The 18256-nt window shown below is 45.1% G+C and overlaps 2 protein-coding genes across 5 annotated transcripts in view; one reads left to right on the top strand and one right to left on the bottom strand.

Moving 5' to 3' along the window:
• ARHGAP9 (Rho GTPase activating protein 9) overlaps positions 1-14129 on the bottom strand; it is a 223037-nt gene extending 208908 nt beyond the window's left edge. For 2 of the 4 annotated variants that reach the window (XM_030196623.1, XM_030196625.1), the window contains exon 1: positions 13980-14129. The gene's annotated coding sequence lies outside the window, so the exon portion shown is untranslated. The remainder of the gene's footprint in view (positions 1-13979) is intronic. The other 2 variants (XM_030196626.1, XM_030196624.1) reach the window with 1 other exon arrangement.
• Positions 14130-17592: 3463 nt separating this feature from the next.
• The window catches only part of MARS1 (methionyl-tRNA synthetase 1), a 101472-nt gene continuing 100808 nt past the window's right edge, over positions 17593-18256 (top strand). Inside the window, exon 1 of the mRNA XM_030196620.1 lies at positions 17593-17778. Within this exon, the coding sequence (XP_030052480.1) occupies positions 17673-17778 (106 nt within the window). The 5' untranslated portion in view covers positions 17593-17672. The remainder of the gene's footprint in view (positions 17779-18256) is intronic.

The following is an 18256-nucleotide window of genomic DNA, read 5'->3' as shown; positions in this document are numbered from 1 at the left end:
ACACTTGTATAGAAATGAGATTCACGCAGACCCTCAAACAACACAGACTTACCTGGAAAAGGTAGAGCTCCCCCAAATCACCCCAGACCAAAGCGCCATACTCTCGGCGCCGATAGAACTAAAAGAGATAGAGTGGGCCATCACTAACCTACCAAACGGAAAAGCGCCAGGGCCAGACGGGTTTACGAATAAATTTTATAAGAGCTTTAGAAATCTATTAGCCCCCTTACTGACCCAAGTTTTAAATGGGATTGAGCATCAGGAAAAACTGCCCTACTCGTGGAGGCTGGCACATATAATTATACTGCTAAAGCCGGGGAAAGACCCGAAACACTGCGGTTCATACCGCCCAATATCGTTATTAAACACAGATTACAAAATCTTTACGAAGATTCTGGCTAAGCGCCTACAGATGTTTATGCAGCAACTAGTACGAGATGACCAAACGGGGTTTATAGAGGGTAGACAGACATTTGATAACATAAGAAGAGCCATACATCTTATACAGGAGATCAATAGCACGCAGCAACCAGCGGTACTTCTGTCACTTGACGCCGAAAAAGCGTTCGATAGAGTTCACTGGCCCTACATGTTTGAAGTACTAAAGAAAATGGGGATAACAGGCAGCTTTATAGCATGGATAAGACAATTATATAAACAACCACTAGCGGCTCTGATTATTAATGGGGAATGCTCTGAAACCTTTACACTGGAGAGAGGGACACGACAGGGATGCGCCCTGTCACCTCTGCTTTTTGCCCTAACATTGGAACCCCTAGCCCAGGATATTCGATTACACCCCAAGATACAAGGCGTCCGCATCGGACAAAAGACACATAAAATCATGTTATTCGCAGATGATATCTTGCTTACTGTGACAAATCCCCAGGGTTCCATGGAGGGCATAACACAAACTCTGCAGCAATTTGGGAAAATAGCAGGGTTTAAAATAAATATGACTAAATCAGAACTAATGGGCCTGAACCTGTCCGGAGAAGCTACCAAGGCCATAAAACAGCAATACCCACTGCGATGGGCAACTCGCTCATTGCGATATTTGGGAGTCAATCTTACACCCAAATTATCGGATATATATGAAGCGAACTTTCCCCCTAAAATGCGGGAGCTATTCAAAGACCTAGATCGATGGGAGGGATTGGAGCTATCATGGATAGGCAGAATACAAGCGATAAAAATGATGATCTTACCCAAGATATTATATCTCTTCATAGCACTGCCACTACCGATCCCCAATAAATTTTTCTGACAACTAAAGCGTAAAACATTTGCATATATATGGAAGCATAAGCCGCCGCGAGTTCGAGCGGAAATGCTCTATTAATCAAAAAAAAAGGGGGTATGGGAGTACCAGATTATTATCGATATTATCAAGCAGCACAGCAGAGGATACTGGTAACTTGGGTTAACGCTGAAACAAAACCATGGCTTCAGATAGAAAAACAGTGGGTGGGTATGCATCAACCAGCCATGCTGCTCTGGCAACCTAGAAAGCGCATTAGAGCAATGGCGGCACTTCTGCCAATAGCAATACAATCACCACTCCTGACCTGGAACACGATACGTCAGCAGTTTTGCCCAAATAGAACATATTTCCGAAAGATGCACATTAGGGGAGCACCAGGTTTTGCGTGGGAAGAGGGAGATACAGTGTATAAACAATGGGAACAGAGAGGGCTAAAACAGCTAGGACAAATATGGGAAGAGGGGGTAGTACGTTCCTATGAGGAGCTGCAGGAGGAATATGATCTTCAACCACAACATTTAATTTACTACTCCAGAATTAGAAATTATATTCTTCGAAAAGCGAGGGCAGAGTTGCAGGGGGAGGAAACAGAGTTGGAACGGGCAATGGGTGGGAGTAGCACCAAGGGATGTATAACACGAATATATGCAGCACTATTAGCACATAGAACCCCCATATTGAAATACACACAGAGATGGGAACAAGACACAGATACTAGACATGATATACACAGCTGGGAGAAGGCATGGGGCTTCTTGTTAAGTAGCTCTGTGAGTAGTGCCATTATAGAGAATGGATATAAAATACTATATCGCTGGTACTACACCCCGGACAGACTAGCCAAAATGATACCAGAAGCGTCGAATCAATGCTGGAGGGGATGTACAATGAAGGGAGACATGCTACACATCTGGTGGACGTGCCCAAAAATACAAAGATACTGGAGAGAACTGTTGGACATGCTTAAACAAATACTGGGCAAAGAGTATCCACTGACAGTGGACCATTGCATACTACACTTTCGACCCACAGGACTTTCGAAACCTCTACATCGATTGGCCTCCATGTTTTTGGCAGCGAGCAAGATAGCGGTGGCATCTGCATGGAAGCAACAATCGACTCCCCCAGTAATGAAGGTGATATATAAAATGGACTACTTCTACCAAATGTCTAAACTGACGGCGATAAAGAATGGACAATTAGCCCAGTTCTTAAAAATCTGGGATAAGTACAAAGAGTGGAGGCATCGAGCCGGGATCGACCTTGATGCGCCCCAACTGATGACACCGCGGCTCTGAACGCCACTAAAAGTGCAAGGACCGAAATACATCATAAACTTAACCACGGGTGCAGCAGTGTTGGGACTATTGCAGAATGAAAATAGAAGAGACATACGGGCAGGGAGTTGGGGAAGGGAGGGAGGGGGGAGGGGATATGGGATTGTTTATATGTAAACTACAGCAATATACTTTGAAGTGTATGTTAAAATATATAAATAAACATTAAAAAAAAAAAACTAATGGCAGCAGACTGAAAATGAATCATAGATTTTTCTTTATTTAATAGTGTATAATTAAGCTGTAGAATCTTTTGCTGGAGGATGTGGTCAAGGAGACCAACACAGTTGGATTCCAAGGAGGACTGAACAAGTTCTTGGAGAAAAAGTCTATAAAAAATTGTTAGCTAGGCAGACTTGGGGGAGAGTAATTGTTTATCCCTAGAAATAAACAATGTGAAACAGATCTGCTTTTTGGGATGTGCCAGGTACTTATAACCCAGACTGACCACCATCGGAGTCAGGATGCATGGCTTGATGGACCTTGGTCTGACTCAGCATGGCTTTTCTTATATTCCTATTTGGCGCATGTCATGAAATGCCTAGCCACTCACCTGGGGTTACCCCGCGGCCACTAATACGGTCTATCTCCAACACAGCTCAGGTCCACCTGCACCTGCCATATGCGCCAACTTTTCAAAATTATTGGGGGTGCTAAGCTCAATGAAAATAACCCCTCCCTGGACACATACAAGGAATTTTCTCAAGTACCCACAGCACCCACAGAGTCGGCTCCAACGGCTCCAATGGCACCCTTCTGCTTGTGCTCTACACTAGCACCCTCCTCCCACTGACTAGGTCACAACCGCCTCTGGGCGAGTCTCCTGCTCTCAAATTATCTCAAGTGATTTCTAGGTTACTACTACTACTACTTAACATTTCTAGAGCGCTACTAGGGTTACGTAGCGCTGTACAGTTTAACAAAGAAGGACAGTCCCTTCTCAATGGAGCTTACAATCTAAAGGACAAAATGTCAAGTTGGGGCAGTCTAGATTTCCTGAATAGAGGTATGGTGGTTAGATGATGAAGGCGACATTGAAGAGGTGGGCTTTGAGCAAGGATTTGAAGATGGGCAGGGAGGGGGCCTGGCGAATGGGCTCAGGGAGTTTATTCCAAGCATGGGGTGAGGCGAGGCAGAAAGGGCGGAGCCTGGAGTTGGCGGTGGTGGAGAAGGGTACTGAAAGGAGGGATTTGTCTTGAGAGCGGAGGTTACGGGTAGGAACGTAGGGGGAGATGAGGGTAGAGAGGTAATGAGGGGGGCTGCAGATCGAGTGCATTTGTAGGTTAGTAGGAGAAGCTTGAACTGTATGCGGTACCTAATCGGAAGCCAGTGCAGTGACTTGAGGAGGGGGATGATATGAGTATATCGGTCCAGGCGGAAGATAAGACGTGCAGCAGAGTTCTGAACGGACAGAAGGGGGGATAGATGGCTAAGTGGGAGGCCAGTGAGGAGTAGGTTGCAGTAGTCAAGGCGAGAGGTAATGAGAGAGTGGATGAGAGTTCGGGTGGTGTGCTCGGAGAGGAAAGGGCGAATTTTGCTAATGTTATAGAGGAAGAAGCAACAGGTCTTGGCTATCTGCTGGATATGCGCAGAGAGGGAGGAGTCGAAGATGACTCCGAGGTTGCGGGCAGATGAGACGGGGAGGATGAGGGTGTTATCAACTGAGATAGAGAGTGGAGGGAGAGGAGAAGTGGGTTTGGGTGGGAAAACAATAAGCTCGGTCTTGGCCATGTTCAGTTTCAGGTGGCGGTTGGACATCCAGGCAGCAATGTCAGATAAGCAGGCCGATACCTTGGCCTGGGTTTCAGCAGTGATGTCTGGTGTGGAGAGAGAAAGCTGGGTGTCATCGGCATAAAGATGATATTGGAAACCGTGAGATGAGATCAGGGAGCCCAGGGAAGAGGTGTAGATTGAAAAAAGAAGGGGACCAAGGACAGATCCCTGAGGAGCTCCAACAGAGAGTGGGATGGAAGTGGAGGAAGAACCATGAGAATGTACTCTGAAGGTACAGTGGGAGAGATAAGAGGAGAACCAGGAGAGGACAGAGCCCTGGAACCCAAGTGAGGACAGTGTGGCAAGAAGTTCATTTCCAAAAGCTGACATATTCCAATTAATAAATTATGAATAAAATACTTTTTTCTACCTTTGTTGTCTGATCATTTAGTTTTTCTATTCACTTTGGTCCTAGTGTCTTCTGTTTTATGCAGTGTCTTCTTTCCATTTGATATTTTTTCTCTCACCATGTCCACCATCCTTCTGTGTCCTTATGCGTCCTGTCTACGATCTGTAGCCCTGTCCCTATCCTTCCTCAATTTTCAGTATCTGCCCTCAAAGTGTTCCGAAGCAGCCCTTAAATTCAGCAGTTTTCCCTCCATCCATATCCAGCATTTCTCCTGACTCCCCTCCCCTTCATCCATGTGCATCTACTTGCTCTGTCTTTCCTTCCCTCCATCCATGTCCAGCATTTTTCCTCTCTCCCTTCCCCTCCATCTGTTTGCATCTCCTTCCTTTGTCTTTCCTTCCCTCCATCCTTATCCAACATTTCTCCTCTCTTCCCTGCCCTCCACTCCATCCATGTCCAGTATTTCTCCTCTCTTCCCTCCCCTCCATCCATGTGCATCTCCTTCATGACTTCCCTCCCCTCCATCCATCCATGTCCAACAACTCTCCATTCTCCCCTGCCCTCTCCTCCATCCACCCATATCCAGCAAATTTCCTCTCTCCCCTGCCCCCATTCATCCATCCATGTCCAGCAATTCTCCTCTCCTCTGCCCTCCCTTCCATCCATCCATCCATCCATGTCCAGCAACTCTCCATTCTCCCTTGCCCTCTCCTCTATCCATCCATATCCAGCAAATTTCCTCTCTCCCCTTTCCCCTCCATCAATCCATGTCCAGCAATTCTTCTCTTTCCCCCACCCTCCCCTGCATCCATGTCCAGGAACTCTCCATTCTCCCCTACCCTCTCCTCCATCCACCCATATACAGCAAATTTCCTCTCTCCCTTGCCCCCATTCATCCATCCATGTCCAGCAATTGTCCTCTCTCCTCTGCCCTCCCCTCCATCCATCCTTGTCCAGCAACATTCCATTCTCCCCTGCCCTCTTCTCCATCCATCCATATCCAGCAAATTTGGTTTCTCCCCTGCCCCCTCCACCCATCCATGTCCAGCAATTCTCCTCTCTCCCCTGTCCTCCCCTCCATCCATCCATGTCCAGCAACTCTCCAATCTCCCCTGCCCTCTCCTCCATCCATCTCCTTCAAATTTCCTCTCTCCCCTGCCCCCTCCATCCATGTCCAGCAATTCTCCTCTCTCCCCTGCCCTCCCCTCCTCTCCTGTCCAGCGATCTCTGCTCTCCCCCTGCCCTCCCCTCCCATCCATGTCCAGTGATTCTCCCTGCCCTCCCTCAGCTCCCCGACAGCCCTCCTTTCCGTTCCTTCCTGCCCCCCCCCCCGAACGTTTAACCCTTTTACTCTCCGTGGCAGCAACATCAGTGAAGAAGAAGGCACTGCAGGCTCGTCTACATCTTCTCCCTTCCCTCTTCACACAGTGCCCCACCCTCGCAGAAACAGGAAATGCATCATCGCAGAAGGCGGGACACTGTGTGAAGAGGGAAGAGAGAAGCTAGAGGTGAGCCTGCAGTGCCTTCTTCTTCACTGACGTTGCTGCCATGCAGAGTAAAAGGGTTAAACACACTCACTCACGTACGTGCGTGCGGGGGGCAGGAGGGATGAACGAGGAATGGAGGAGGGCTGCCGATCGGGGAGCTGAGGGCAGGAAGGAAGGAGGGACCACCGGAGAGCTGCCTGGCTGCAGTGCTGTGCCAGCCCTGCGTTTGGGGGAGCAGCAGCCAGGGGAAGGTCACGGTTGGGCTGTGGAGGCTTAGCCTCCCCAAGCCTCTTATACGGGGCGCCTATGCCCCATTCCTTTTTATTATTATTATTATTATTAGATATTATAACATGTTAAGTATAATAGCATCCAAAAGGAAAGTCCTATTCTTGACAGTAATCCCTTTTAATGTATTTTGGTACTCAGGTCTATGAAGAGCAGAAATATCTATGTACTGGTAAAAAGGCGAGAGAGTGCGACTACCCTAAATTCAAAGTATATTTATATTGGGAAGCAATAAAGTTACCAGGATAGAAAAATAGAAAAGTCAGGGCACCAAGGGTGGCAATTCAATACATTGGTGCCAAGATTTAGGCGCCTCAATGCCATATGCTTAGCACCTATAATGGCTTTTTGGCACCACGATTGTTCTAGAATACTAGTGTAACTGGGCAGTGGAGCTTCTAAAGTTAAGCGCCAAGCTAATGGCAGTTGTAACTGTTAGCGTCTAATTGTGCCCTGAAGGGTGCACAACTTATAATATTCTATAAGTTACACGGGTATCACAGACAATCCCGTAACCTGCCCACATTCCACCCATGTTTGTGCCCTCTCACACTTATGCGCCATGGAGAGAATGCAATAAATGGCACCAAAACAATTGAGCGCAAAGAGCCATTTTCAAAAGAGAGCACACCCTTTGTAAAATAACATTCCACACGGATCCTGCGCCTAACTTTTGGGCATCGTACTTACGCCTGCTGAAAGCCAGGTGTAAGTACCAGCGCCCAACTTAGGCACGCTTTGGGCAAATTCTGTAAATTCACGTGCAACTTTCTGGAATGCCCCCTTTTCTGATACGCTGTGCCCCTCATAGAATAGCACATTTCATTACTCAGTAACCACTATAGAATTTTAAATTGCTTTAAAATTGCTTACAAAAAATATTTATTTTCAAGTTCTTACAATCTCTTGCACATCTTTATTATAAATCAGGTTTTACCATGAAAAATCTAAACCTATTTTCCTCAAATCCTTCATACACATAATCACTCATTCATCCTTTAATCCCATGATTTTAGTCTGATACTTCTCAACCTACTACCCACCCAAGCTATACACAAGTCCAAGAATAAGACATAACACAAAGCTTGAAAAATAATGAAATAGTTCTTATATCAGTCCATATTCCAGTGTTCCTTTTCTGATCCAAATGTTCTTATTTAGTGTCCCAAATCCTCTGGCACTGGTTAGATCTAATTACTCTTCCATTATATTCATGCTTATAATCCACAGATGTAATGCTGGAATGTCTCGGACCCGTCCCTATTCAGGTCTCGTGAAGACTTGGTTCATAAGGCTCCAATTCAAACCTTAGAATTCTTGCTCCACAAACACTGAATCACTTCACCGCTTATGGATTATGCGTGCACAAGTTTTTAAGACTGCCAATATTATCAATAATGGGTTGTTAGCACCCAATTATTGACGATTCTAAGCTCATTAGTCAATTTATTTGCGCACGCATCTCTGGGCATGGAAATTTGGGTGCAATATATAGAATCTGGGGGTAAGCGATTTTGGCATGTATGTTATAGAATAGCATCTAAAAGGAGCAACACGCACAAACAGGTAGATGCCTCTACCTAAAAATTAAAGAAAACAGTAGAAGTAGAGGATGCCACAAACCAAAACTACTTGTAAGGATGTAAAAAGCTCCTTTAATAAAAGCACCAGCGACCGGACCTAATACGGACACAGCAGAGGCGTAGCTAGGTGGGTCGCCAGGGGAGCAGCCGCTACCCCCAAATGGACTTCCAACAGCAAAGGCGCCTATTTTTCACGCAATCTCTTGTTTAAAATATTTGTTGGCACCATCAACAGTCTGCTGTCCGCTCCCCCGCACCCTCAGCCTGGTTACACTTCTGGGACACAGTAGTGTGTGAAAAACCAGCAGCAATGAATTGCTGCTGGTTTATTCCACACTACTGTGTCTGTCCGAGTTTACTACCGGATGTGTTAGCTGAATTCCTGCTCTGCACTTGGTTTCCCCGATTGTTACTGTGCTTAGAAAGTTGTATTGTGATCCCTGAAGCAGGTGGTTTTCTACCGAAACACAGACCATGTCGGGTCCAGTCACTGGTTCTTTTATTAAAGGACTTTTTTTTACATCCCTACGGTTTTGGTTTGTGCCATCCTCTATTTCTATTGAATACCGTCTAGCACTTTGCCAATTAGCGCTCCCAATCTAGTGTGTAAGAGCTATTATTCTATTATTCATGCACACTGTTGGCGCCTATATTTAGGTCACAATTTCTGCAATTGCCCTTAAAGGTTTTAGGGTCCAGAGGGAAAAAATGTAGTCCTTATTTTTTTTTCTATTTTTATGTTGCTTATTTTCCCTTGCACTTTTCTCCTTCTTCCAACCCTCTCCCCAACCAGCCCATTCCCACTTCCCCTTTCATCATCCTCTTTTCCTTCCCCTCTCACTCAAAAGGAAGGGAGAGAGAACCAGCAACAGGGGGCAGTTCTGGAATGCAACACCCAGGATTTTTCCAGCCCTGAAAATGATTAATACTCAGCTGGAAATGAGTCATAAATGTTGGATTATTTGTATAAACTGAAATCCAGCAGGAGTTAAGAATTCATAGAACCCTGCCTGGCTTGTGATTTCAAAACACTGGAAAGCTCTTGTAATCCCAGATTTGTGTGGCACAAACGGGTAAAGAAAGGGAAACACTTGCTTATGAACCCTGTCAAAGTGAAATAAATATGAATAGCATGTGCAAATGGTGATCTAGGAATATAAGATTATGGTAATGGGCTTCTGTTCTTGACAGTGTGGAAGCCTACTTAGATGTTTCCAAACACAAATATCTTCAGCCAAGTAGAGGGGGCCATTATGGAAATCTGCTTCTGTGCAGATTTCCATTAAGTATCCTTCAAGCAGGCTACGTCTAGCATGGTTTCTAAGTTATAGATTTCCTCTCATATGGATAAAATTGTTGCGGTTGTCGTGTTAGTCCATTTGAAGGCATGGAAATAAAATGAAAGATAATGCAATGTGATGTTTATGTATTGGCAGGGCTTTTTTTGTACCGACACCTTTTTTCCCCCCAGCGAGTCCTGCACCCTTCCTCTCACTCCCCTACTTACTACTACGTTGGACTCGGCAGCGTGAACGGTGCAGGCAGCGATTGAGAGAGGCTGGCAGCATCGGAGCTTCCCTCTGCGAGTCCCGCCTATGCAGAAACAGGAAGTTGAAACAACGTAGGCGGGACTCGCAGAGGGAAGCTCCAAAGCTGCCAGCCTCTCTCAATCGTTGCACCGTTCGCGCTGCTGAGTCCGACGTTGGCAGCCTATCACTTCGCTGGCAGGCAGTGGAGAAGGAGGACGGGCTGGGGGAAGAAGAATCGCTGGACATCGATGGGAGGGGAGGGCAGGGAAGAGAGAATTGCTGGACATCGATAGGATGGGAGGGGAGGGCAGGGAAGAGAGAATTGCTGGATATGGAGGGGAGAGAAGAGAATCGCTGGACATGGATGGGAAGGGAGGGTAGGGAAGAGAGAATTGCTGGACATGGAGGGGAGAGAAGAGAATTGCTGGACATGGAGGGGAGGAGAGGGAAGAGAGAATTGCTGGACATGAATGGGAGGGGAGGGCAGGGAAGAGAGAATTGCTGGACATGGAGGGAAGGGCATGGAAGAGAGAACTGCTGGACATGGAGGGGAGAGAAGAGAATCACTGGGCATGGATGGGAGGGGAGGGCAGGGAAGAGAGAATTGCTGGACATCGATGGAAGGGCAGGGGAGAAAGGAGAATCGCTGGACATGGAGGAGAGGGCAGGGAAGAGAGAATTGCTGGACATGCATGAGAGGGGAGGGCAGGGAAAAGAGAATTGCTGGACATGGATGGGAGGGGTGGACATGGATGGCATGGGAGGACAGGGGGCAGAGAAGAATCGCTGGACATGGATAGCAGGGGATGACAGGGGGCAGAGGAGAATCACTTGACATAGGAGGGGAGGGCAGGGGAGACAGGAGACATGCTGGACATGGATGGAGGGGAGTGAAGAGAGGGGAAGGAGATGCACATGGATGGGAGGGCAGGGAAGAAAGGAGAGTTGCTGGAAATGGATGGAGAGGAGAGCAGGAGATAGAGGAGAATAGATGGAGGGGTTGGCGGGGAGAAGAGAAATGCTGGACTTGGATGGAGGAGAGGGGAGAGGAGAATTGCTGGACATGGATGGATATAGGGGAGGGAAGAGAGGAGAAATGCTGGACATGGATGGAGGGGAGGAAAGAAAAAAGAAGAAGATGCACATGGATGGAGATGAGGGAAAGGGAAGAGAGGAGAAAAACTGCACTTGGATGCAGGGGCGTATCTGCGTGGGGCCACAGGGGCCTGGGCCCCCGCAGATTTCGCCCTGGCCCCCCTACCGCCGTCAACCCTCCCCTTCGTCGCTTACTTTTGCTGGCGGGGGACCCCAACCCCCGCCAGCCGAGATCCGCTTCCTCCTCCGAGTCCTACCTTTAAAAATATTTCTTCAGCTGGCGGGGGACTCCAACCCCCGCCAGCCGACCCGAGATCTTCTTTAACTTTCTTCTATCTTCGTCTTCTGCGTGGCCGACATGTTGCTGCTGTTGTGCAAAGCTGAAATCCAGTTTCGGAGTCTGACGTCGCAGCACGTTATGACGACGTCAGTCAGACTCCGAAACTGGATTTCAGCTTTGCACAACAGTAAAGAAAAGGGGGCATTTTATTATTTTATTATTTTCAGTATTTATATACCGCCTAGATCTAAGTCATTTACAGTTTTCTTTTTCAGGTACTGGTATTTTCCCTAATGGACTTACAATGTAGTATTATATTTTTACCTGTGGCAATGGAGGGCTAAATGACTTGCCCAAGGTCACACAGAGCTACAGAGGGAATTGATCCCGGTTCCCTAGGTCCGCAACCCACTGCTCTAAGCCATTCCTACACTCTAATATGTGCTTATTGGTTTCAGTTCTTATTACGTGATTCTCAGTTACACTGTTTTCTGTGTTTTCTTGAGCAAAGAAATGTGGATGCTGTGTCAGTCCACTTGGACATGTGGAAATATGGGTCAAGAAAAAAGTTGTAGGTCATATATTACGGGGCCCTTTTACTAAGAAGCAGTAGCCACTAGAATGTGCCTGCCATGTGGCAAAAAGCACTGCCACACAGGGCCGCCGAGAGACTGAGCAGGGCCCGGGGCAAGGCCGTCCCCGGGACCCCCGCCACCGCCACCCCCCCAATCCCTACCACTGTTGCCTCCCTCTCCTGCTTTCAGGCTGCCGGCACCGCAGTCCCCAGTCTCCACCCGCCCACCCCCATCGACAGCCCCCCTCCGTCTGCCACCGTGACCAGGCCCCCTGCATTCAAATCGGCAGCGCCTCACCTCCGTGTGAAAGCGGCAGATCGCCTCCCTTCGGGCCTTCCCTCACTATGTCCCGCCCTCATCACTTCCTGTTTGTGCAAGGGCGGGGTACAGTGAAGGAGGGCCCGAAATGAGGCGATCTGCCGCTTTCACATGGAGATGAGGCGCTGCCGATTTGAATGCAGGGGGCCCGGTCACAATGGCGGATGGAGGGGGGCTATCATGGAGCCGAGGGTAGGCAGGTGAGACCGGGGACTGCAGCACCGGCGGCCTGGGAGCAGGAGAAAGAGAGAGACCCCGGCACCAGGCCCCCCTTGGAGGCCCGGGGAATTTTGTCCCCCCTGCCCCCCCTCTCGCAGCCCTGCTGCCACAGGCCGCGCTAAGACATCCTGCTGTAGTGTGCCCATCAGCAAGCAGTAATCTCGTGCTGAAAAATACTTTTTATTTTCAGCATGAGAGGTGCGATTATGGGTGGCAAGTATGCATGCCCTGCACTAATTGGGTAAAGCGAGCACATTGCTGTGTGCTGCTCGATTACCATGGGGTTAGCACGGGAGCCCTTAGCACCTGTGAAATAGGGGCTGTGTTTACTAAGGCGCGCTAGAGTTTTTAGCACACACTAAAACTTTGTGCGTGCTAACGCTAGAAGACACTCATATATTCCTATGGGTGTCTCTAACATTAATGTGCGCTAAAAATGCTAGTGCATGTACAGCACGGCTTAGTAAACAGGGCCCTAGGGGTCAGTAAGGAAAATTAGCATGTGGGTCATTCCATGTCAAGTGGTCTGGTGGTCCCTGCGCGAAGGCTGCAGTATGGAGTCAAACAGATTACTATATCTCAGCAAGTATTGCATCGGCAAACGTAAAACTTTACCAACGTTCATTGGGGACATGTATGAATGTTCACAGAAAATTTCATCGAGATCTGTGATGGTCGCACAGGGACCACCAGACCACTTGACATGGAATGACCCATGTCCATTAAAGAAAAATACATAAATGTAACCATTTCAGCGCCGTGCTAGAAGTGGCCACTGCACCGGCCACTTTTTAGCGTGGGTTAGTTAGTAAAAGGGTCCCTAAGTTAGCCCAATACAAAAAAAAGGTATCACCTATTACTATTAAAAATTCAATTTTTGTTTGCAAGGATTGAAAAAAAAAAAAGGCACATCAAAATTAGGAAATGAAGCCCAGAAATACTTCTAACATGGAATGAAAAAGCCCACAACAACAGAGGAGAGATTAAAACAATTAAGAAAAAGGAAAAATACCCAAGAAACCCTCTTAAGATTATTAATTGGGTTAATTATTTTTTTAACCCATACCTCCTCCGTCTACAACTATATTTTCGTGTGTACAGTTTTTCTTCTTTTACCTTTTTCCTCCTTCCTGCCCTTGTTTCTTTATCAGGTCTTTTGCCTTTCTGTTGTTATCTCTATCTCACTCGTCTTTACTTTTTTTTTTTTCTTCCGTCCATCCCTCCTTACATGTGAACGCTTAGGGTAGATGATTTCCTGTGGTTTATAAGCTGCAGTCTTTATACATATAAATTTTTTTGTGCCTACTCACCCAAGTACTGCCTATTAAATGTCATTTTGATGACAGCTTTTAAACTACAATAACAGATTTAAAAGAAAACAAAATAACCAGGCTTCTGAATGTTACCAAACTCTACTAATTCTGGTCTCCTCTGGGTCTTAACAACCATTCATTTGCCCAATTAAATCAATACTTCATACACCGAAACAATTCACAGCCATCACACTCTTTTATAAATATCATAGGCTTTATTTTAAGACGTGTCCTTGTGGTTTTACTAGCTGTTAATTCATCAGCAAAACCATATTCTTTTTTTTCCAGGCACTAATCTATTTCTGCTTTTGAAAAATCTAACATATCTTTATTCTTAAAATATGGTTCTATAGTGTGCTCTGTGCATAGAATCAGTGTATCTTATAAATGGATATTAAAATAGTCAAGAATATTCTTAATTTTAAACATTTTATCTCTGCAGTACACTCGTCAGACCACAGGCACGGATGAAACAAGTGCAATTCCTAGCCTATTTTTTTTCTGATGGTATACTTCTTTTTTTAAAAATTTCTAATAGCTATATTTTTAATACATCTTATATTTCTTACCTCAGTGGTTGTTTTCTGATGACTTTCTTCATGATGAAGGGTTTCTTAGACCTTCCGAACACAGACAAAGCATTCTAACTTTTGCTAACTGCAGACGGAAGGGAGTGGGTGGAACTTAGCATCAACCAGAAGTGTCACTTGCAGCCAGTCATATATGAATTCCCTGGTTCTAGCCACAGAATGCCAAGCAGCAGCAGTAAGCTTGACTGAAAGCTCTTTATTAATGGCTCAAGTCACTAAAAGACGGGAGAAGTGCTGCAGAAGTAGCATATGACTCCGCTTCTGAAGCAGGGAATCTTGAATTCCAGTCCTGGCTTTTGATCTTGCATTCCAGTGCATTATGGTCTGTGTAGTCACTGCTTCTTCCATAGGAAATCTGTATTGCAGGTACCAGATTGCACTACTAGGAAGGGGCTGTGGAAAAGGACACTTAAAGCTACCCGATGCAAAGCAAGTCCTTGGTAGTTCCGCAAACCAACTTCCAAAAAGCACCAAATCTCGGGGCAGTACCTGAAAAGGGTATACCTCTGAACAAGGAGGTTGAAAAAAACAGGAGATGGGTCCATTATACGGGCTGAAGCCAGTAGGCGGAGCTTGACGCCGTTTTAGTTCACCCAAAACAATAGCCAAAGATTATTAGAAATAAGGGACTGCCTGTGGGTGGTCCATCTGTAAAAAGTCAAAAGCTGTGGCCTTAAAAGGTGGAGGACAAAAGATTTTTTTAAAAACTTGACAGCTTTTTAATTTCTTTGAAAGCTTCACAAATACCATGAAATAAAAATGGAGCATCACTAAAACAGCTTAAAAAATTATTGCAGCTGGTAGAGAAACAGCACTTATAAACTCTGTACTTTGTGCTAATTTTTCTACACTGTTCTATACAATACAGATGGCTAAATTTCAGTGAGGATATCCTGTTTCCTGATGGGTTCATCTTAACTGTTGTTGTAACCTGCCTTGGGAAGCCTGGTGTTATAAAGATGGAATAGACTGAAATTAAATGGGAAGTAAACATGGAATCACATCTTCACCTCATCTCTTTTGTAGAAATTTTCATTTTAGATACACAAATGGATTATTCTGTGGTTTGAGCATGTTTCAGGGACAAGGGGTTTTATAAGTCAAAATAATAAAAATAAATATTTTGTTTCATACATAGCTCTCATTTTATAACTAAATGGGCTATAAGCCCCTAATGCAGTCCATTGGTTTTCTTATATTTTGTTCTTGTGATGGCTTATACTGTGCCAAAACTGAAAATACAGTGAGGCAGAATAATAGAATTCAGTAACATCCAAAACTTATTTTTTATTAAAAGCAAAACATGTTGGTTGATAAGCTTCATTACAGAACAAGAAAAACCAGTGAACCATCCACCATGGCACAATATAAACTTTTACAGAGAACATACCCCAAGAATCCTTCCCCTCCAGTACTTCCCTCCCTCCCCATCTGACTGTTTCCACCTGCCAAAATAGCACAACAGATGTACTACTACTACTTAACATTTCTATAGCGCTACTAGACATAAGCAGCACTGTACACTTGAACATGAAGAGACAGTCCCTGCTCGACAGAGCTTACAATCTAATTACAGATCAGCAGGACCCACAGCAGTACAAAACAAGTAAAGTCATAAACAACACAGTGAGGCTTATTTTCAAAGCACTTAGCCTCCCAAAGTTCCATAGAAACCTATGGAACTTAGCCTCCCAAAGTGCTTTGAAAATATGCCTCGGTGTATACCAAATTGTTTAACCACCCTTAGGTTTTGCCTTTGGGTTTAACAAGCAATACCATGTGCATTTAAGGTCTATATAAACAAATTTAAACAATCTATGTTTAAGGCACATGCCTTACATATGTAATACTTGGTGGCAATAATGAAACAGTGATGGAATATTCACATAGCAGGCAGCCAACAGATTTATTTTCCACTGAAAATAATTATCCTTGTATGAACTTGGCGACTAATACTGTGCTGCTTGCTATTTTGTATTTTGGTGGTGTATTGTTTGCCTGCTAATAAAATCGGACTTGAAAATATTTTTCTATCACAGCTTTAATTAACAAAAGCACATGATTTCCTACTGGATCATATTCATACATGGGACCTGACAAAACTGGGAACACTATTGACTGCACTATTTCAAAACAAGAAACTCCAGAAAGGGAAACTGCTGGGCTAGCTGGATTGGAGACACAGCATCCCAAAAAATTTTCACACTTCATATAAATTTCAATAACATCTGTTGAGAGATAAATAAGGCCACCTTTACTGTTTTATCAATGAACAGTTTGCTGCCACTATCATCACTCAAAGCATTTATGCAGGGTTCACAATGTAGAGATGTTTGCAACTTAAAAAACAACAAATCCAGCAATATATACAACGATTTTTTTCTGAACAGATGGTCAGGTCTTGGGATATAGGTGTAATCATGGAGTGGTATTACACTTTTAACAGGATCAATGAGACTGTCTCTACTGGTAAAATTGTTAAGGACTGATGCTGAGGGTGTTACTTCGGCTATGTAATTACTTGATACAGTTAAAATAGGAACAGTTTTCAGAGGCAGGCAATTACCTCGGAGAATATCTTGCAGATCATTATGCACTAGCATTTTTCTATAAGCAGCAATGAACTGCCTAGCTGATGTGTTGTTGATACTACCCCCCCCCCCCCCCGAGACACCAAATTTTCCCAAAAATAATTCCAAATTATCTTGGTTTACTTTAAAGGCACACAGGAATTTCATTTGATATTCGGGTTTACCAATCAGCAAGTCATACAGCATCAGCAAATTGTCAATGCTTTCCCTTAGCCATCTTTATTCCCAGGATACATCTATATACATTATTTAATATCTCTCTTATAAATAGTAGTAATAAACAATATTAAGTGCATTTTTATAATATACCACTGCATTCCACAAAACAAAAGGAGCAAGTTCCCACAAACCATCTTTCTCTGTTGATCTAGGCCACAGGGAAAAAAAAAAGCTTTTAAATGTGCCCAGGCTTCAACCTATTTCATGTTTAATGTTGGATATAAATGTCAGTAATAAGTAAATAAATAGATACAAACTCTAAATGTTGAGCACCTCATTCTCATAACATGTTGTCTGTTTTAGTGGCCCTTTACCAGGAGAGAAAAAAAATATGTCTGCACGAATACAACACGTGCTAGGGTGTTCGTTCCTAAAATCAGCCTTATTACGATTTATAACAAATTACTACTCTACCTATGAAAAGTTATTCCGTTATTACATTTCCTGTACATCCGTATGCTGGACAAGCCGGCATGTTTGAAAATATAAATGAGATTAAATAAAAAATACCACCAACAAGAAAGAACGACAATGAGGGTGCAGCAGCTCATAGGTTTGCTTGCTTTGTTTTGACAGTACTAAATAACGACTGCGCGCAGCGAATGGGAAACAGCGATTAACCAAATTGGCTTCAATCTTTTGACGTCATCCCATTTCCTGCGTTCTTCAACTTCCTTGCTTCTGAGCATGCCCCTAGAGTGCCTTGTGGTTGTGGGAGCTGTAGTCCGGAATTGAAAGACAGCCCGCTGCAGCAGAATTACATGTTCCGGCGTGCACTGCCCTACGTACGTCCCGGTCTTGGTGAGTGGTTGCATCAGCTGTGCGGAGTCGAGGTGGTGGTAGTAGTGCCGGTTCGGGGAACATGAAGCTGTTCGTGAGCTGCGGGAGTCCGCAGTGTCTGAAGGTGTTGGCAGCGGCGGAACGAGCCGGGCTGAGGCGGGAGGAGCTGCAGGAAGCTGGGCCAGAGGGTAAGAGAATGAATGGGGGCCGGCGCGTGGCGATGTGGGAGAAGGGGAGTGAATGGTATGGCAGTCACGTTGTTTTAGTTACTACCCTCAAAATATGTCACATTAGTTATATAGGAAGAACGCATCCTGAGCTTTGTGTAGCCTCTGCTCTCCGTGCAGTAACAACTGGGTGTGATAAAGCAAGATCACAATGAACATAGAGCAACAGGGATCGCGGAGCGGCTTGTTTAGTAAACTGGAAGCGTGGCTGGAGACACAGACAGGTAAGTTCGGCTTCCCTTCCACATGACGCAACTGGTTGACTGCAGACCACAGATGGACGATACTGCTATCCTAATGGCTGCCAGCTTACCCAGGTCTAGTAGGATTATTTTAAACTAGTCTTGGTTTTCTTATTACTTCTCCAATGCAGCCTGGTACTTGTAGTCTCTGATTTTAGCTATTGAAATTAGTGCTGCAGATGCCGTAATGCATCAGG

This window comes from Microcaecilia unicolor, chromosome 3, assembly GCF_901765095.1.
Source record: "Microcaecilia unicolor chromosome 3, aMicUni1.1, whole genome shotgun sequence".
In the NCBI taxonomy this organism is placed as follows: Eukaryota; Metazoa; Chordata; class Amphibia; order Gymnophiona; family Siphonopidae; genus Microcaecilia; species Microcaecilia unicolor.
Note: the sequence above shows the minus strand (reverse complement) of the source record. Positions and strands in the feature narration are given on the sequence as shown.